This window comes from Triturus cristatus, chromosome 6 (genome assembly GCF_964204655.1).
Source record: "Triturus cristatus chromosome 6, aTriCri1.1, whole genome shotgun sequence".
Taxonomy (NCBI): Eukaryota; Metazoa; Chordata; class Amphibia; order Caudata; family Salamandridae; genus Triturus; species Triturus cristatus.
The window spans coordinates 620,447,085-620,469,120 of NC_140589.1; the positions used below are offsets into that span (position 1 = coordinate 620,447,085).

The 22,036-nt window shown below is 50.7% G+C and overlaps 1 protein-coding gene across 4 annotated transcripts in view; it reads left to right on the forward strand.

Annotated features, from left to right (window-relative positions):
* USP45 (ubiquitin specific peptidase 45) overlaps positions 1-22,036 on the forward strand; it is a 1,582,349-nt gene that overhangs the window by 560,116 nt on the left and 1,000,197 nt on the right. For all 4 annotated transcript variants that reach the window (XM_085611114.1, XM_085611117.1, XM_085611116.1 and 1 more), the window contains exon 7: positions 1,567-1,662. In XM_085611114.1, coding sequence (XP_085467240.1) covers positions 1,567-1,662 — 96 coding nt within the window. The remainder of the gene's footprint in view (positions 1-1,566; positions 1,663-22,036) is intronic.

Genomic DNA, 22,036 nt, shown 5'->3' on the forward strand with positions numbered 1-22,036 from the left:
CCTTAATTATCTGGAATGTCTGTTCTCTTCATGGTTGTTATTCTTGCTATTACCTGTTAATGCTGCTGTTTGCCTTAGTGGCTGATTATGCTAGCCAAGGCAATTACACAGAATATAAAACGCCTATATTTTGATCAAAATTAACAAGGTTATGCTACCTTCAACCTCCAGTTGCCTTTAATGCGAGCACATGCCCCCACCAGAGTCATCCCTCTGTGTGCTACGGGTAGTGCGGCTTTATCAGTGGCACCACATAGGTATCCTACAATGAAATATTTGTCTCTGAAAGCCTAGGGCAGGCCACCCTAGGCTAGACTAGTGCCAATACGTGACCTACAGCACCCTGTTAAGTACTTTTACCCGAGTCCTGATGCTGCTTCTATTCCTTAGAGCTAAGTTTCCAGGGCAATCTGTAAGCTCTCATCTTACCCTCCCTCTAGGATTCATTTATTAAGGTGCGGTGATATAAAATATTCAGTCCAGATGCTTCCTGGGGTGGGAGGGGTCCCCTGCACCCCTGAGTTCTAGCGAGTTTGACCCAGTATCACTGTAAACAGGGTCAATGGTTTCTACATCTTCCTTCTCCACCTTTTTTCCATCTCGCTTCCCCCAGCCTAACGGGCTCCCATCGTTTCCTACTCTATATCAAGCTTTGATTCTTCTCTTAGACACCTCTTTCTGTACTACCCTTCCCTCCACTGCTCTCTCTCTCTATCTCCTTCTTTGCCTCTTGCTTGCCTCTCCTGCCCCTGGAGGTTCTCCCTGTACCCCTGACCCTAATACTAAAACCAGTTATCCCTTATTGCTTGGCCACATGAAGAGCTTTCTTTTTTACAAGGGAAGTTCTTTATATTCAAAAGCCTCCCTCCATATTCCCTCTCCCATTTTCATTCTTTCTTTTCTTGGGATGGTTAATTTCAATCTCTCCTTCACCATTCCCAGGCATCCCTGGCCCAGTACGACGGCTTTAGGAAATCATACGGTGCTCGACAAACAACTAACAAACGTGCACACTTGTTTCTAGACCATGAATTCAGAGGTTGATCGGGGCATCTTACAGCATTTCTGCTTCAGCTCCATGTCTTTATACCTAGCAGTGAGTGACTGTGTAGATGTAAGCCATTTTGAACTCAGCCATTTGATGTTCCAAGTTTTTGCTTATGCTGTGATGGTGAATCCACCTAACAACTCTGACTTTGAGCTATATTCTTACAGACTGGGGACATTGACAGTTCGATGTGAAAAATTATATACACTGTCCTTCTAAAAGTTTACCCACAAAATCTCGCTATTGTACAGGACCATGTTTTATGGTGTGTAACCATTTGCCATGGAAACTTTAGAAACCGCATGGAAAGGAATGCAAAAGAAGCAATCTTAGCTTCCCTTTAGCCTGTCTGTGAATCGTTTGGTCATAGTAAATTTCTCCTTGCCGAGCCTGTCATTTGCTTATAGACTGGAGTGATTGACTGTGCGAATGCAAAGGTAACATTGGGAAGAAAATGCACTGTATTAAAGCAGAGATTAGATCCGGCACGTTTATGCTTTTATTCTATTCTGTTGTAGAATTTAGCGCAGAGCCTAATCCTAAACGAGATGATGCATGAAATGAAGGAAAAAGGGACCAAGCTGAAGATTTCTCTTGGGACGGACTCGCAACTGGTAAGTTCTAAGTGTAAAAGACCTTTGAACAGTGAGTATTCCAGTATTTGAAGCAGATTTTACGATCTTCAAAGCGTGAAGGGATTGTAATTGAGCCTTGCCCGGGTGTTTCAACTGCGAATTGTGTGATTTCACCTACCCTCGAATAAATCAACTTGTGTATCTGCAAAGTTATGGAATGGAAATCGATCAGCACAAAAGCCGCTATTAAAAGCAAAATAGAATTCGAGGAGTAAATATTAATGTTTCATTTGGTCTTACAAAAAAGACAAAATATGTGATGTTGCTGCTACAAAAAAGCACTGATTGCCGCAAAGAGAAATTGAGCGAACTAGTCCACCACATTGCTGCACATTAGCAAGTATTGACAAAATAGCACCACCGCATTCTATTTGTGTAATCCAGTTTATGTCTAGCTGTTTGTGGTATTTTTATTTTATTCTCCAATCAAAGGTCAAAGAAGCATATATTTATTGGGAGTCAGATACTGAATTGTAGGAAAATATATAATATTTTCTTATTTGCCTATTGGGCCCATAGGGGCAATAGTTCTTGCATGGGTGAACAGAGGTGCCTGCTGCTCTTGATTGACGTGGTGTGACCTGCCTTATGTTTTCCTCCCACTGACCTTGGAATTATGAAGGTTCACTAGTGGTATATCATGTTTTTGCTGTGGTATTTAACTGCAGAGACTGATCTGGGTTAGGAGGTGCACTCAAACTATAACCGCACCCACATACGACGTCCTCATACCAAGCTTATGGGGTGACTGTTGTTTGGTGGGAGCTGAATTCTAGTCTTGGGGACAAGGGGACAGCATCTTTACAGTTTGTCTTAATTTAACTGTGTATTTGGCTTAAAGACCATGCTGGTGAATGGTGCGTATTGTGGGCATAGTCTGCGTCTGCATAAAATAGTGGCCCTGTCTTGATTGTCTTGGCCTTCATGTGGGCATGACAACCTGCATGTGCATTGTCCAAGGGACTATGTCTTGTGCCCCTTTACTCTGTGTTGAATAATGGCATATACATCTGCACAGGCAGGCCTCTGCCATAGGTGTGCCTTTTCCTACTTGTATTGTGCTCCATTACGCCTGGAAACAAAATAACTTCACTGAGCCTATCTAGTAGCAGACTAGATAAATAGACAAAACACTTGAATCATTTGATACCAGTAGTTACCCTGATTCTCTGAAAAAGTCCAAGAAAATTAACACCGATTAGCCTGATCAGCAGAGTGTTCCGAATTTAAAAGAAGCTCCTGATTTGTTTGCCCTTAATTTACACTAGTGTCCTGGTCTCCTATTCACCCTTGTCAAGGATATTAACTTTACAAGCACAGGCAATTTAACTAGGGATAATACTCTTCAATGTGCTATCCTCCTTTAAGAGTTGGGACCAAATCTGAGGCTGTGGAACAGCCCTGGTACTCTGATCCCTAGAGGAGGGCACTGTACAGACCAGTGCAAAGAGAGAACCCAGCTCGCTGATTAGGAAAACTAAAGCATAGCTTGGCTGATTGAAGTTGTTGAGGATGAGAGTGCCTCAGATAACTGATGTGCTATGGAGCAAAGAGGACTTTGAAGTTATGTTAAGCAAAAATTTCCAGGAAATGTCTGAGTGACCAATGATGAAGGATTTGCAGAGACACAACCAAGGACTGCAAGTGTGGTGAGTATTATCATCCTCAATGCTCCTGGTACCCTAGGCGAATCAGTGTTTTCCCATTTCCAACAGCAGAAGAACAGTGTTTTTCTTTTCACTCAGGCCTTGGAGTTGTGCCGTGTGACTGCAGTTCTTTGTCATGATTCCACAATTATTTGTCAGAACTCTATTGCCGCTGTCGTTCTGAAGTTAGTCTTGTGACATTGTGAGTAGACCCTAACCTTATATGCGAGTCCCAACTGATCATGCTTGTAGACCCATTGTTAATTTCTAGTGCCCTTGAAGTATTTATCAACAGCAAATCTTGATCTTTATCGATCAATTCTGACTGCGGGGAAAATGTTATACATGCAATATGGAAAACTGATTTCCTAATGTTAGTTCATTTGTCCGTAAGAGTGGCTAGGATGCTGGAGGTGGATGAGCTTTGGATGTGTTGGCCACTCGACAGCCTGAAAATCTGTAATTTGTTTTTGTTTATTTATTTATTTTAAATCAACATTTTTTAAGGGAATAATTTGCTCAGTTTGAAATTGACACAACTGTATAATTTCTGCTTGATAAAAAAATATTGGTGGAGTGGTGAGCTTTATTAGTGACATTAGCATTTATTTAATTGAAAGTTCGATGAGGATCATATTTTTGCTCCTGTTTCTACACACCACCTACCATGGGGACATCATCTCCATCTTCTCCGAGCACCTTCATGAAGATTACACACTAATATTCTCCTCTCCTATGCTACCCACTTCCTCTAAGTAAACATCTCTGATTGCCTCACTACTAACCAACACCGGAGTGCTCTTGAATAGCTCATATTTTTTGTTTGGTTTTTTGGTCTGCTCTTTTTATTAACATTTCATGTATGAAAAAACAATAGGGGCATGTGTACAGCACACCAATATAATAACAAGGAAAAGAGATAAGATAGGAAGAGATCTCCTATGGTAGAAATGATTTTATTGTGCCAAAGTCACAAGTCCTTAAGTGTCAAGAGAATTAAGAGTCCTGAGCAACTGGGCAACCCCCCGAGGGGTGTCTGAGGAGCGTACAGACTGGTGTGTCATGTAAGTTGGAATACTCAGTTGGCACATCGTCTGATTAGTGTCACTGATCTAGGAGATGCAGGATACAATATAGTTTGGAGTAGGAGGAGTTGAAGTATGTCTCCCGGATTCATCAAGCCCTGACCTGGACCTGTGTCCCCCAAGAAGAAGCCAGCAAGCCCACCATTGTTCAAACGAGGGAGCCCCCAGCCCACCATGACCCCCACTGGCAATTGAAGTTTATTAAATGCTATGCGGCGGCATCCAGACGCCCAGATTAGGTCTCCAAGCATACTGTCAAGTATATGGAAGAACTTCCTTTGGGGAAAGGATTATTGGGACATTTGGAAAGTAGTAAAGCAACCGTGGAAGCATTACCATCTTGGATAAGGCTAATGTTCCCGTAGTTAGCAGCGGAAGACCTTTTCAAAATTTTATCTGGGCACACAAGCTGTTTGGTTGTGAACCAAGTTGCCCTCGTAAAGATCACAGACAGTACAACAGATTCTGATGCCCAGGTCCTGAAATGGATGTTCCTCCGAGGGCATTGAACCTCCATCGAGATCTATTGGTTGTTGGGGAATACCACACCTGAAGGGGAAAAATGTACAATTTAACCCAATTAATTCGCAAACCAGCTGCATCTTTCCAAATTCCCACAGAGCCAAACCGATACTGGGACTTCCTGTACGAACAGCTCTAATGTACAGCAGCATGTTACCCGCATATATTGAGAGGGCATGCATTGTTCCATCCAGAGGACTGCCCCATGCTGCGGCTTCGACTCAGAGCCGTATAGCAAGAGGCTCAGAAGAGCAGCAGAGATAAAGGATAGTCCTGCTTTGTGTCCTAATGGACAGGGAATGAAGCTGATGTCAGTCTGCCCACTCAAACGTGTGAGGACGGGGCAGTATGCGGGAGCCGAAAAAGAGCGAGTACTTGCCCACCTACCCCAATGCCATTGAGGACCCAGAAAAGGTGGTCCCAGTTCAGTGTATCAAACGCCTTTTCCAGGTCCAGCACTAGGCAGCGAGTGGTGCTTCATCCTGGAACAAGTTTTAGTCAGATTGGAAAGAGCCAGTGCGCATTTGTAAGTATCTGTCCACTAGGATTTTACTTAGGATTTTGTACTTAGTACCCAGTATTCCAAATAGCCTATGGGAGGCCAGCTAGGGGGGTAGTAGTCCGATTTAGGGACTGAGACCAAGGGGGCTTTCTGTAGAGACGGTGGCACGACACCCAATGGGAGGGCCTCTGCATACATCGTGGCTAGGCTTAGAACCAACTGAGCCTCGAACGTTTTGTAATATTTGAGGGGTAGCCAATCTAAGTCTGCAAGGTCTCAGATGGCAGCCTTAATTTCCTGTTTGGTTATTGGGCCGTCCAGTTCTACCAGACGATCTGCAGATATGTACGGGAGCGTGAGGGCAGCTAAAGAGCAGGTTGCAGCACCTGCATCAGGTTTATAGGCATTGCCGTATAAGTGTGAGTAGTAAGTGTGGAAGGCACTCAGTATGTCACCTTGGCTGTACAGGGTTGTGTCTAATTGGAAGCATAGGAAATCAAAAGGACCAACTTGAATATCATATTGTATACGCCATGTGAGTAGCTTGTCATCCATATTGCCCTATGCATGAGTCCTAATGGTGTATGTAGCAAAGTACAAGCAGTGCAACCACTCCATTAGATCAGCATATTTGTCACAGGCAGTCATTAGTTCAGCTACCTCAGTCACATTTGCTACCAGGCCCTTTTCCAGCTGAGACAGTGACTTTTCTTACATCAGCAATGCTTTGCTCAAGTTCTCTGCGTGCGCTCACTATTGTACAAATACAGAGGTTCCTTGTCACTACTTAAACTTCTTAGTGTTAATACTAATATCCTTTGTGGTCCGGGTACTTTAGGATATTAGTTTGAATAGTGCCTAATTTGAAAATGAATAAGTGCCGGGACCCAAATTTGTCAGGCCAGGCTCCGCAGGGTTCAGTCGCGTAGAAAGAGCGTCCACCTCCTGATATTACCAAGTCCCTGAAGTGTCAACAACACAGGGCATTCGAATTATCAGGCGAGGGAAAGGTAAGGGAAGGGACAGCGGGGAAAGGGAAACCTGAAACGACAAAGGCAACAGAGTAAAAATATGGGAACTGCTGGCTACTCTACACCCTTCTCGCTAGTGCTGTAGTGCCTCTACCTGCAAATGAATAGCCGGGGGTCCTGGGGTAGCAACATGCCCTCCAAGCAAACATACATCTGAAACGATAGAGAAACACAAGCATCACCACCTGATACTCTCTCAGATAGATCTTACTAATGAATGTTCCCCCCCTCTTCCGCGAATATACAATTACCCTTCCCAGCGCTGCGGTATGGATGGAGGGGTAGTCACTGATCTCCTTTGTCTCTTTCCCCTGGAAGGTTAACTCCACCTTACTCAAGACTGCAGAGCCAAAGGAATTAACAATTCGCCGGAAATCCTGGCATTGTTCCCAAGATCTCTCCAGGTTTACCAAGTTCGCCTGGATGGCAGGACTACAATAGTTTGGAACCCATCACACTGGGATAGGTATGGAAGAAGGACAAAGTAAAGTACGGATACGAAAGGAAAACGCAAAGGGGATGGGCGATCGGAAATACGCGGTTGTGACCGCCGCTGTATTCCGCCGCCTTACAGGGTCTCAGTTTGGTACCTGGTTGTGATCGAAGATGGGCCCCCACTCTGAGCTTGCAACGCTCGGAATAGACTTCTTCCGACCTGCTGCTGATGCTGAGGGCAGGGTGGCCGGGGCGCCCCTCTGAACTACAAGGTCCGGCACTTCCAGGGGCGCTGCCACCGAAGGCACTCGCAGACTCACCGTCTGCTCCGTAACGCGGGACGAGCGGTTGACTTATCCGCCTCGACCCACGGTATGCGGGAAGTTCGCCAAGGAGTCTTCACAAAGCTTTCTACTCCTGGCCGTTGAGAAACTCTGATTCTTAGTTCTCGCCACCGCGAGAGGTCCGGGTGACGTTAATTACGCGCGCCATCTCGAGCGCCCCTGGCCCTTAAATCCTTTCCTCGGAACTCCGGCCTTCTGGGAGTTGTAGTCCGCTGAAGGCTAGGAAGGCGCCTTGGGGCCACGGAGGTGATCCTGACAGTAGGTCCATCCCCCTAGCGCCTCCTAGGCCCGGGTTTGTGGGGAAAACGGCGATGAAACTACCGGACTGCGGCCGGTGCATGCACATGGGTAGAGGGTTCCCAGGAGTCTTCCTCAGCCGAATAGCCCTTCCAGGAGACCAGATACCACAGCACTCCTCTCCTGATCTTGGGGTCCAAAAGCCTACGGACCTCATACTCCAGGCCTTCATCGGTCACCACCGGAGGCAGGGTTCTTCTACGTGCCCCAATGGCCGGTTTCAACAGGTTGCAGTGAAATACTGGGTGGATGCGAAGGGTACCGGGCAGTTTCAATTTATAGGTCACCGGATTCACTTGTCGCAGCACAGTGTAGGGTCCGATAAACTTCGGATGGAAGATGCTGCGAAGTTTAAAACGTATGTTTTTCGTGGAGAGCCATACCTTGTCTCCCACCTGATACCGTGGCCCATCCCTACGGTGGCGATCCTCCCACCGTTTATACGTCTGTTTGGCTTTGTTGAGATGTTTTTGTATCTTGCGTTGTAGCTCGTGGAGTCTTTTAACGTGAGTTTCAACCAAGGGTTGAGAGTCGATGTCCGTAGGAATAGTAATGGGTAAGATTCTGGCGTCATACCCATACGTTGCATAAAAAGGGGACTGTCCGATAGACGTGTGCCACGCGTTGTTATAGGCCAGTTCGGCCATCCATAACAAGTCTGTCCAAGAGGTCTGGGCGTCTTCGGCGTAGCATCTGAGATAGGTCTTTAAGGTTTGATTTAATCTTTCCGATTGACCATCGGTCTGTGGGTGGAAACTTGTCGATAAGGCGGGTTCTATGTGCAACGCCTTGCACCATACTTTCCAGAATCGGGCCACAAACTGGGGACCCCTATTCAATATGATGACTTCTGGCAATCCATGGATTCGTACTATGTTCGTTAATAGCAACTGGGCTGTTTGGCTGGCTGTTGGTAGATTGCTACAGGGGATGAAGTGTCCCATCTTCGTGAGCCCATCGATCACTACTAAGACTGCGGAATTGCCTTTTTCCTTCGGAAACCCCGTGACAAAGTCCATGCTTATGTTTTGCCAGGGGTACTGAGGTGTGGGCAAAGGAATGAGCTTGCCTTTCTTTTTTCCTGTTTCGTGTTTTGCTCGGGCACATTCCTCACATCTAGACACCCATGTGGTGACATCCGAGCGTAATGAGGGCCACCAGAAGTGCCGCTGTACGAGGTGGATCGATTTCCGCGTTCCCGGATGTCCAGCTAGCGGGGCTTCGTGGCACCAAGTAAAGGCCTTCCTTCTCAATGCCTCTGTGGGAAGGAACAACTTCCCCCCATAGAATGGTAGCCCTTGCTTCAAGGAGCGCTCCTCCTCCATACTGGCCCATTTTTCCCAGACTGTACGGGGAGAGTGGTTCTTTATCTCCTCCAAAAAAGCCTCCGCTCTGAGGACACACACTACCTTCTTAGGGCTGATGATAGCCTCGTCTTTGGTTTCTTGGTCCGGGTAGTCGCTCAATCCCAGACGAGACAAGGAATCCGCCTTGCGGTTCTCTGTTCCGGGTCTAAACGTGACAACAAAATCATATTCGGCAAAAAATAACATCCACCTCATTTGCCTTTGGGTTAAATGTCTGGCTTCCTTCATGTACTGCAGATTTCGGTGATCTGTATACACGGTGATGGAGTGTCGGGCCCCCCACAAATAATGTCTCCACTCCTCAAAGGCTTTCTTTATTGCCAATAGTTCTTTTTCGGCCACGGTGTAGTTCTTTTCAGCGGAGTTTAACTTTCTTGAGAGGTACGCCACCGGGTGCAGTTGGCCAGTCCCCGAGTTCCTTTGGGATAAGATGGCCCCAATAGCCTCATCCGAGGCATCGGCTTCTACGATAAAGGGGTGCTCTGGCCGGGGATGTGCCAGCACCGGCGAGGCCGTAAAGGCGGTTTTCAGAATTTCGACGGCCTCTTCCGCCTCGGGTGTCCACAGAAAGACATGTCCCTTTCTGAGCAGTCGTGTAAAGGGTACAGCAATTTGTGAGAAATGGAGGATGAATCGCCTGTAATAATTTGCGAAGCCCAGAAAACACTGCACTTCCTTCACGTTGGTAGGGGTTGGCCACTGTTGGACGGCCAATACCTTTCGGTCGGCCATGTGCAGCCCCTCCGGACAAAGCATGACCCCCAGGAACTCCACGCTTCTCACCCCAAATTCGCATTTGCTTAATTTGCAAAAAAGCTTGTGAGTACGCAACCTGGATAGTACTTGGAGAACGTGATTGTCGTGTTCCTCTTTGGAGCCGGAATAGATGAGGATATCATCTATATAGACGACCACAAAGATATCCACAAAGTCACGCAACACATCGTTGAGAAAATACTGGAATGCCGCTGGGGCGTTGCAGAGGCCGAACGGCATTACAGTATACTCAAAGAGGCCATACCGCGTTTTAAAGGCGGTCTTCCACTCATCCCCGCTCCTAACACGCACCAAATGGTAAGCCCCCCTCAGATCCAACCTTGTGTAGATTTGGGCCTCTCTCACTTGGTCGAGCAATACAGAGATAAGGGGCAAAGGATACCTATTTCTGACAGTGTTTTTATTCAGTACCCTATAATCCACACAAGCCCTCAGATCTCCATTGGCTTTAGCTATGAAAAAGAGGGGGGAAGCAGCGGGTGATCTAGATGGCCTAATGAATCCTATGGCCACATAGTGATCTAAATATTCCCTTAAGTGCTTAGTCTCGGGCTCGGACAGAGCATATACCCTACATGCTGGTATGGTGGCTCCCTCCACTAGATCTATGCGGCAATCATATTCCCTATGAGGGGGTAGTTGCTCCGCTTGTTTCTCGCTGAACACATCCTCAAAGTGTGCGTATTGTTGGGGTAAGGCGACTTCCTTTTCGGCGGCCGTGGCCACAACATACGAGGGCCTCAGGGCAATTTCCTGTGAAGGGGGGCTAGGTTCCAGATGTTCATGACATTCTTCCGAGGGGAAGCTGACTGTCCGTGCTCGCCAATCTATGATGGGGTTGTGGTAACTTAACCAGGGCATACCCAATATCACATCGTATTGGGGAGCTTCAATTATATTAAGAGACATCCTCTCTCTGTGTTGTCCCCTTGCTAGCTTATAGGTCAATTCAATGTTCTCTGTCTGTTCCACCACCCGTCCTGACTTCAAAGGTTTCCCGTCTACGGTGAACACCTCTTCGGCTATGGGTTTACGGACTCGTTGCAGTCCCAATCTTGTCACTAGGCCGTGGTCTATAAAATTTCCCGTTGCACCTGAATCCAGCATAACTTGGACGGGGCTCAGCTGTAAGTTGCGACCAAGGTGCATGGGTAGCATTAGCTGTGTTTCAGTGTCTGTCGGAGGTGACTTAGCTAACGAAGGGAGCTGTAAGCCCTTCTTATTCTCACTACCTTCTTGAGTTAAGCCCTGGGGTTCGGGCCTATGAGTGGCGGACACCGCCACCCGCTTAGACCGGGACCAGGCGTCTGACGCCTTGGGTTTAGCCGGGCATTCTCTTACATAGTGCCCCTTCTTGCCACAATACATGCATAACCCCTGGAGACGTCGGGTTTCCCGTTCTTCTTTGGATAATGGGGGGCGAACGGCCCCTAACTCCATGGGTTCTGCGGCAGTGTCCTGACTGGGCATGGGTCTGCGGGGAGGTCGATCGGCTCTAAGGTTCCCCCTCTCCCACTTCCTTCTCTCTCCCCCCCGTTCCAACATTCTCCCGTCTAAACGTAAGGTCAAACTAATCATGTCTGCACAAGAGGTGGGTTGTGGATCTATTTGCGCCACCACATCTTTCAGTTCGTCTCGTAAACCCTGATAGTAGAGGGACTTCCTCTTTTCCTCCGGCCAAGAGGTTTCGGCCACGAGACGATTGAAAGATGTCAGATAGGTGACCAAATCCCCTCTCCCTTGCTTTAGTTCCAGAAGCTCTCTATCAGCGCTAAATGTCGTAGCTCTTCGGTCGAACACCTTTTCGAATTCTGTTCGAAAAGCCCCCCAATCCGATAGTACTGCGTCGTCATTTCTAACCAGTGGGACCGCCCAACTGGCCGCATCCCCTATCAAATATGAAATGGCGAACGCCACACGGGAGTGATTAGTGGGAAAGGAGGCAGGCTTGCAAGAAAAGTGCAACATCACTTGTGTTAAGAAGATCTGGACTTTGGAGGGATCCCCGGCATATCTTTCAGGGCTAGCCAACGGTATCGGTGGGGGCACTGTGACCTGTATTTGGGACGGCCCTGGGCTGGCATCAAAAGGGTTTCGAGCTAGTCTCTCTACCTTCTCTCTTAAGGTGGCTGTCTCCGCCCTAGATGAGGCCAGTTCTTGTTGCACCAAAAGGAGTGCCTGAAGAACGTCTTCCATGGACGCCATTCTTCCTACCCGGACTGAACCGGGCGGAGCCAAATACTTGGGCGCGTAATTCTGTCAGGCCAGGCTCCACAGGGTTCAGTCGCGTAGAAAGAGCGTCCACCTCCTGATATTACCAAGTCCCTGAAGTGTCAACAACACAGGGCATTCGAATTATCAGGCGAGGGAAAGGTAAGGGAAGGGACAGCGGGGAAAGGGAAACCTGAAACGACAAAGGCAACAGAGCAAAAATATGGGAACTGCTGGCTACTCTACACCCTTCTCGCTAGTGCTGTAGTGCCTCTACCTGCAAATGAATAGCCGGGGGTCCTGGGGTAGCAACATGCCCTCCAAGCAAACATACATCTGAAACGATAGAGAAACACAAGCATCACCCCATGATACTCTCTCAGATAGATCTTACTAATGAATGTTCCCCCCCTCTTCCGCGAATATACAATTACCCTTCCCAGCGCTGCGGTATGGATGGAGGGGTAGTCACTGATCTCCTTTGTCTCTTTCCCCTCGAAGGTTAACTCCACCTTACTCAACACTGCAGAGCCAAAGGAATTAACAATTCGCCGGAAATCCTGGCATTGTTCCCAAGATCTCTCCAGGTTTACCAAGTTCGCCTGGATGGCAGGACTACAATAGTTTGGAACCCATCACACTGGGATAGGTATGGAAGAAGGACAAAGTAAAGTACGGATACGAAAGGAAAACGCAAAGGGGATGGGCACTTCCAGGGACGCTGCCACCGAAGGCACTCGCAGACTCACCGTCTGCTCCGTAACGCGGGACGAGCGGTTGACTTTTCCGCCTCGACCCACGGTATGCGGGAAGTTCGCCAAGGAGTCTTCACAAAGCTTTCTACTCCTGGCCGTTGAGAAACTCTGATTCTTAGTTCTCGCCACCGCGAGAGGTCCGGGTGACGTTAATTACGCGCGCCATCTCGAGCGCCCCTGGCGCTTAAATCCTTTCCTCGGAACTCCGGCCTTCTGGGAGTTGTAGTCCGCTGAAGGCTAGGAAGGCGCCTTGGGGCCACGGAGGTGATCCTGACAAAATTTGTTTCTCAGAAGCACACTGCTGGCACTGCCAAATGTCTAATCGCTATTTTGAGCTTTTTGACAAATTCTTCTCCTGCATTAAAGATAGGATAGGCAACTATATAATCCCCCTTATCACTAGTACCAACTGCTTCCCTTCTCAGACCAAACCACATCCCATCTACTCCTTGACCAAACCACATCCCATCTACTCCTTCCCCCAACCACATCCCACTACTCTCTCCACTCTCCCACTCATGGTATCACTATAGTCGATAGTAAATCCTCCTCACTCGAGAGTTCTGACCTTGCCCCCAAGGCACCATCAGTCCGTCAGCTCTCCTCCAATCTTCAAGCGAACCGAATATTAACACTTTTTTCAGCTTGGACAGTAACTACACCATTCCTGACCAGTTTTCTACTATTAAGATGCCAATCAAGGTTTCTACAAACTACCAATCACCTATCTTTAGATTGGACGATATCCCTCTATGACCATGTTCTCACCAGAGAGGATCTTAGTAAGACCCTCTACACTTCTAGTCTCTAAGCCAGCTTCAACCTATCCCCCAAGCTCTACATCATAGTACAGACACCGAAGTAAACTCCATCACCATATCCCTGGACCCACCCAACTCCAAACCACCGTCAAAAACCACTGGCCCCCCCCTTACCTCCAAAAACATTCACAAATAACTTCCCAATCGACTCAGTAGTACCTTTTATCTCAATAGTACCACCGATCTCTATTCAACGCTCAACCAACTAAAAACAGAACTACATCTGGTGTGGACTGACATCCAAAATCTTCTGCATATCACATCTAACATAGAGCATAAGTAGTTGAATCAAATGACGCACTACCAGCACCAAAACATCCCCATCCTCGAATGCCCTCTTGCTGCTAACTCTGCCAGCACCCAGGTTCCTCAACCTAGTTGTGCAAACCAAATCTAGATCACTCCCCTTGACCCACCAGGCTGGTTAGTCACAAATCGATCAATGATATCCTTTCACTTCTTGCCTCATACATCCCACTCCGAATGGCCACACTATGTCCACAGGAAAAATCCATACAATTATCACCCACCCACTCAGAAAACCTCATCTTAGATCTAGGTCCATTAATAAAGCTAACTTCAAACAAGTCCCCATATCCCACTCATCTACAAATGTAACAAAAGCATACCTAAAATGCTAATTTCTCAGTTGACTTTCAGCAGTGAACCACGCTGCTGATATAGCTGACCTTATTCTTGAGGGGCGTGGCTTCGGCAGCCACGATGGCGTACATGACTCGCTGAGGCTCCCGTCTCGGGCGCCTATGTCGTGGTTCTGAGAGCGGCGCCGGGACTGCTAACCGGTCACGGATCCGGCGGAACCCATGCAGCTGGGGATGCGGCGCCAGCGGAGACCCGCAAACGCCGGAGAGACTTCTACTGTACGGAGCCGCGGCGCGGGGAGCCTCCTGCGCCTCGACATCTAAGATGGCGCCGGTGGCACAGTCAGCGATCTGCCAACGACACGGGAGCACAACGGCGGGCGTTTGAGAGCCGCGCCTGCCCGCAGCGGAGCCCGGACCCCTCGGACCTCGAAACACCCGGCGGAGGTGCAGGGGTGTTCCGGCCTCCTCACGCAAGTGGTCATTGCACGGGGACCGGGAGCGGACCTGGCCGTCTCCCCTCCCCCACCTCCTCTTCTCCCCCGCTGGCCGGCCCCAGGGGCCTTCTGTGACTACGACCGCGGAAGTAGAGTGGTGGCGCGGCACATCGGTGAGGGCCCTGGACTTACCCGGATGGGGGCGAGAGGCGCTGCCTGACCTTCCTATGGCCGCCTGAGCAACTCGTCGACCCGCGGTGGGAGCTCCTGCATTGTGGGGCGCTGCGGTGAAGAGGCCCCCCCCCTCCAGCGGAAGACGCAGTGGGGGGCCCCCAAGACGCTGCTGATCCACAGAGCACAAGGTGCGTGGTGTGGGGGCAACGGAGACCGGGGCCGGGGCTGGAGCCGCTGGGACCCCAAACCTCATTGCCGATCGGGCGCACCCCCTGTCTAACCTGGGTGGGGCCGCCTGTACGTGGCGTGACGTTGCTGTGTTCCCCCACGGGCCCCCACGAGGACGACAGCTACAAGAGGTATCCGTGACGTAACACGCACTGACCCGGCTGTATATCTGGCACGGAGACGCCATAGCAGAAGGGTGATTTGTCGACCAAAACGCTCCTGTGAGGACTCTTCCCCCCCCCCCTCTGCCTGACTCAGCGGACACTGCCTCGCGCCTGGACCTCTAGGCGAACGAGAATCCAGCTCCTATCTGAGACCTTCCCTCCCCCCTCCTACTGGGGGACCACAATCGCGCCGGGTGGGCCCATCCCCGTCTTCTACACCCGATCAGGCACCGAGGCCAGCCGGGCCCACGGGTCCCGCCCCTGGGGGGCCCGCCTCCCCAGTACCACCCAGCCATGGGTAAACCAAGGTCCACGCAACAGTGTGTGGTGCCGGAGACCGCTCCGGAAAAGATGCCAAAAACTTCCACTTGGTCCCCTAACACCGGGCCCTCGTCGGATCTCTCTATCTCGGACAAACTAGATAAAGTCCTCGCAGCTATCGAACTCTCCCGGATCTCGATGGAGGAACGGCTCGGCACGTTGACGACGGAAGTTAATCTGCTCCGGGATGATCATCGCAAGCTGGCGGATCGGGTACGGGCGGAGGAACGGACAATAGAGGAAATGCAGCCCGCACTGAAAGAACAACAGTTGACAATCCAGGGCGTCCTCGCCCGCTTGACAGCAGTGGAGGAAAAGACTCAGGACTTGGAAGGCCGCTCGAGACGCTGCAATATTCGAGTGGTGGGGCTCCCGGAGGGGATCGAAGGAACAGACCCCATAGACTATCTGGACACTTGGATCAAATCCTTCACCCCGGCGGCGGACCGCACCGCGTTTTTCTCGATCGAACGAGCCCACAGGGTGCCGGCCCGGAGGCCCATTCCCGGAGCGCCCCCTCTTCCACTGCTCGCTAAATTCCTGCACTTTCGAGATCGAGACGTGGTGCTCCGAGCGGCACGGCAGGCGGCGCCTCTCCGAATCGAGGACAAGCAGGTGATGATTTTCCCAGACTATGCTCGAGCGGTGCAACAGCAACGATCCACTTTTCTGGCCGTCAAGCGGAAATTGCGGGACAACAACATGCAGTATGCGTTACTCTATCCAGCTCGCCTCAAGGTCCTCTACAAGGGCGCTTCAGTCTTTTTCACGACCGCCGAGGCGGCGCACGAATGGGCGGAACAACACTGCACACGGACGCCCGATCCCGCCCCAGAACCGGCTCACCCTACAACACCTTCCGAGCAACGAAAAAGCGCCCCACGAAGCCTCGCCACACAGAAATGAAAGCAACCCCTGGCACCCATGACTCGCCGGATCTGGAGCAGATCATGAAGGAGAGACGGGAAGCACTACAGGCGGTCATAGACCTCAGATCCACCCAGCGGACCGACTCCATTGATCGCCCTCCGCACATCTTCTCCTCCGAGGGTGAAAATGACAGTGATGACACCGCATCCGGGGTGGGCTCCGTGGTGCCCTCTGGGGTCACCCCTCAAACGGCAGAGGGACTGCTGGATGGGCAGGTGTCCCCCTCCTCACCTTGATGCTCTTAAGAACAATGGACTGCCTACTTTGTATCCTTACAAGTTATAGCCAATATGCACCCACCATTGCAGAGGTCGAGCTTGGCACATCCCTAGCGCCGCGCAATGATCCTCTTGCATGCCTGCTAGACACATAGGCGCTCAGCTTCAGGTCGCTACCCCCCAATACATAGAACAGGTTCACTCCCCCGGCGTTACAGGGAGAAGTTTGGACACATCGTCCCTTGGATGTTGAGTCCTTTGCATTGGGACTGTTTCCCGTACCCCAGCATATCGTTTGTTTGCCAGTTCTTCCACACCCCACACGTCATGGCACCATACATCCGCCTGACCAAATGCCCCAGAGGCCGGGATCACTGGTTCATACACAGGCAGCGGCGCAGGGAACCCCCTAGGTCCCCATACACGACATACTACCCATGGCACAGAGGACGAGTGTAACGGACGTTAACATACTCACGCTAAATGCGCGCGGCTTTCACACCCCCCGCAAGCGCTATGCGATCTACGCCTATGCGAAGCGCCAAGCAGCATCCATACTCCTATTGCAAGAAACCCATTTTTGTGCAGCGGAGGTAAGCAGGGTGCAGGCAAAATGGCGGGGCCTTGTTTGCGCTACAACCTTCTCATCATTTGCCCGCGGCGCGCTGATCTGGGTTCGACCGGGTACCCCGTTCCGGGAACTCCAGCGGGTGGTAGAGGGGGAGGGTAGGTTTGTCTTGTTGGAGGGACTACTTGACGGACAGGCCGTCCTATTGGGAAGTATATACGCTCCGAATGTGGACCAGGATAAATTTTGGGACAGACTTACGAAAACCCTAGCCCAATTCACACATGTGCCCTGGATTCTCGGGGGAGACTACAATTGTATCCTGGATCCCGACTTAGATCGCTCCTACCTCCCACTGCCACGCTCCCCTGCATACAGACAAATCGATAGATTTAAGGCATGGGTGGCACACTGGTCACTTACGGACGCGTGGCGCTTACATTACCCTCATACACGCATGTACTCCTTCTACTCTGCTCCTCACAATCTCCGAGTCCGGCTGGACCGGTTCTTATGCATGGCAGCAGTGCTCCCTCAGATCCGTCACACGGATTACCTGGGTAGAGTTATATCCGACCATGATGCACATGTGCTCGGTCTTCAATGGAGACCCCCACACCCCCCCGTCCCCACATGGCGCCTCCCGCACGATTGTCTGGCGGATCCGGTCTTCACCCACGAACAGGAGTGTAGTATCCGAGAATACTTCGCCCGAAACGCGGGGTCGGCATCCTCCACCCTGATCGAGTGGGACAGCTTTAAGGTGGTGGCCAGGGGAGACTGCATTCGACAGCGAGCCAGGGTGAAACGTACCCTGGAACAGGCCCTCGAGAAAGCTGAGATACGGTTTGCTAACGCTACAAAACTCACCGACCAATCGGTGGCAACGGTAACGCAGCTGGCCCATGCTAAATCGGAATATCAGGGAGCGTGTATGGATATGCGGCGATACAACTTTCGGACGTATGCGACTCGGATGCACAAAGACCGCGACAAGACGGGCTCGCTGCTAGCGTGGCTAGCAAAACAAGACACGGAGGTTCGACCCATCACGTCCATACGCACGCAACACGGCGTCTTGGTACACTCCCAGGACGAGATTCTGCAAGAATTTCGTCAATATTACTCGGAGGTCTATGCCCGCCCCAGAGCATGGAATCAGGGGGCGATCGATAGCTTCCTCGACCCTCTCCCTCTCCCGCAGATCTCCGCTGCGGAGAAAACGGACCTAGACACAGCCATCCATACCTCGGAGATCACACATGCCATACGTACATTGGCCCGAAACAAAGCCCCGGGCTTGGACGGGTTCCCGCTAGAATACTATGTCACCTTCGCTTCCCTACTGACCCCCCGTCTATCGACGGTACTGGACACGGCACTACGTGCAGGCGAATTACCCAGATCCATGAGAGAATCGGTAATTGTCACTTTCCCGAAGCCCAACCGCGACCCACAGCTGTTAGCTTCTTATCGACCTATAACGCTCCTTACGGCCGACTGCAAAATTCTAGGGAAAATACTGGCAGAAAGATACTCCCGGGTGGTGTGTCCACTAGTACACGCTGACCAATGCGGATTCGTACCGGGCAGGAATACCTCCCAGAACATACGACGTCTGTTCCATATCCAGGACCAGATTGGCGACCGTTTCCCCAGAGCGGCGTGCCTGATCTTGGACCTCGAGAAGGCCTTCGACACACTGACGTGGCAGTACCTGTTCTCGGTTCTCCGACGTGCTGGACTCGGCCCCAAGCTGGTAGCCTACACCCGCCTTCTATACACTAAACTCACCTCCCGAATGCGCATTGGGCGTCGTATCTCTTCGGCGTTCGCGATACACAGGGGTACCAGACAGGGCTGCCCCCTCTCGCCCCTGTTATTCGCGCTGGCTGTGGAGCCCCTGGCTGTCCGTCTCCGGAGAGAGGGACAGGACTGGGGCATACCACTCGCGGACACCACGCACTGTGTCTCGCTGTATGCGGACGATCTCCTCCTGTATATACGGGACGTCACTGCGGACCTAACCTCCCTCGGGCTCACCTTGACCGAGTTCGCAGAAGCTTCCGGCTTGAAGGTGAACTGGGAGAAATCTGTGGTATATCCCCTACACCCCGACTCTGCCCCTCAGGAGGTGTGGATCGGGGATCAGAGACTAAACTGGACGGCGGAGGCTCCCCGTTATCTAGGGATTCGCCTATATCACTCACCCTCTGACCTTTTCGAGGGTAACCATTGTAGGGCCCTCGCCTCTATACGTTCCACCATCGGGTTTTGGCGGCAACTCCCGCTGGCCCCGATTGGCCGCGTGGCCCTAGCGAAAATGGTACTGGTCCCACGTCTACTCTATTATTTTACTAATCTTCCTGTGATACCGCCTCGCTCCTTCTTTAAAGATTTGGATACCCTACTAGGATCCTTAATATGGGGCAAGGGACGACATAGAATCGCACTGGCAAAACTGAAATTGCCCACGACACAAGGCGGTCTTGGAGCCCCCTCGTTCGAAGCCTATTTCCTAGCGGCGCAGCTCCAATGGCTCTCCTATTGGACAGCCGGCAGGCACACGTCCGAAACATACACGGCCGCGGGTCGGATAACGACACCGGAACTATGTCGTTTGCTTGTGCCGGGATCCCGCCCGGCGGGGACTTACCCACTCCAAGTGGAGGTGGCCCGGGGATGCATCCGGCGCACACACCGGCTCGCACCTGACAGGCCCTCGTATTCACCGTTGCTTCCGCTGGTGGGCTGGCCCAAAGATACCCAGTTCTTCACCCCTGCCATGCTTCAAGAGTGGACATCTAGGGAGGTCACCGAGGCAGAAATGCTTTTCGCGGAGGGACACCTCCGACCATTTCAGCAACTCATTGATGAATATGATCTCCCCCCGGGACAATTCCTGCGGCACCGCCAGCTCCTCAGCCATTTTCGACCACACTATGATCTCACGTCAGGGGAGCCCCCCACACATCTGGTCCTTCACATGATACTGCGAATGGGACGGGGTCGCCACCTCACAACCTGGTTGTACAAGTCCATCCGGGAGTTGATACCCTCATCATTGACGCCCCTAAGGACCCTTTGGGAGGAGGAGGTGGGGCGGGCGTTTCACGACAATGAGTGGGACAGGGCACTCGAATTCCCCAAAAAAGTGTCTCGAAATGCTCGTTTCAAAAACATACAATATCACATTCTTCACAGGGCCTATTTGACCCCAGCGCGCCTCCAGCGTTTTTATCCCGACACACTCTTCCTTTGCCCCCGCTGCCAGGCGCAAGACGCAGATTTCCTCCATATGTTTTGGTCGTGCCCGGGGATCCGGGCATACTGGTCGACTATCCACGAGACCCTCCGGGATCTTACGGGGTTGCCCCATCTAGATACCTGGGAGTACTGCGCACTAGGAATAATGGGCCGGAAGAAGCGGCATAAAGTGCCCATACGATTTGTCTCCTTAGCACACCTCCTGGCTAAACGATGCATAGCTATGCATTGGCGTTCCCCTACGGGTCCCCCGCTGCCGGCATGGAGGGGGGCGGTACTCAAATGGTCTGCGGCTGAGGAGGATACCCTGCGGGAAGAGGAGGCGAAGGGCACACGTAAAACCCCGATTTCCCTGGAGTGGGCGCTGTTGATGCATCAGTTTAAACAAGTCCCGCCCCTAGCTGATCGGGACGCGACCGTGACCACCCCTACTGCCACGCGGCAGAGCGCGACGCCCACCCACCCGGAGGACACTCCCCCCTAATACTGTACACTCACCCTGGAGTGATTAGGTTCCTATCCCCGCTGCCCCGAGGTCTGCGCCTATGCTGTATGTCCGCCCGCTTCGTCGTACTGCGGCCAGGGGTTCCCAATGCGCTGCTCCACCGGTCACCTTACGGATCACCTGTGATATAGTCTAGCTGACCCTTCTCTAATAGTCCATGACTGCCCCTAGTTTTCTCCCCCCCCTCCCTGGTTTGATCTTTTATGCGGCAAACACCTGTTACCTTGCACATAACTGCAGTAAAGATAATTATAAATGTCAAGATTGATTTCACCTGACTGAAAACATGTGCTTAATGATATTGTGATCCAATACTGATATGTAACGAAAGGACTAACAAATGACAATAAAAATAAGTTTAAAAAAAAAATAGCTGACCTTATTCTTGATCTTGACCTAGAATTCTTAATACTCACTGAAACATGACTAAATGAATCTTCATCCCCTATAACTGGACAGTCTAGTCCCTTCCAGCCATGACATCATTCAATTGGACCGTTAGGGCCGTCCAGGGTATTGCCTGCATCCATCTGATCAAACTCTCAGTAAAACAAACCCATACTTAGTCTTTGTCCTCTTACGAATATCTGAGGATCAATATCTCGAGTAAAGTCCTCGCAATTTGCACACTATCTACCACCCTCAAGGAGATAACTACACATTCATTGAGCAAATCATAAAGGTAATCTCTACTAATATCAGACAACACAACAACCAGATTTTTCTTGGTGATTTCAATATTCACTGGAAGGACACGAATGACTGGCTAGTGAATAGCTTCAAGTCCTTCCTCCTTAACCTCAACTTGATAGAAGCCTGCACTAGCCCGACTCATAATAAAGGGGCCACTTTAGACTTAATAATAGCAAAGGAGAACACCATCCAAGTTGAATCTATCCTACCATGCGACTGGACAGTCCATTATTGCATCACCTTCTTCATAGCAGATAAGGCAGTTATCTTCAAAGGTCTAGCAGTTATAGCCAAACATTGGTTCAGAGGCACACACAATAACAACCAAATAACGCTATTTGCTCTCAGTAACGGTACCATGTCTCCATCTACTAATATGTCTGACACGCAAGACCACACTGAACTCTATCCCAACTTGTTGTCTAACATCATGAAAGTCGTTGCCCCCAAACA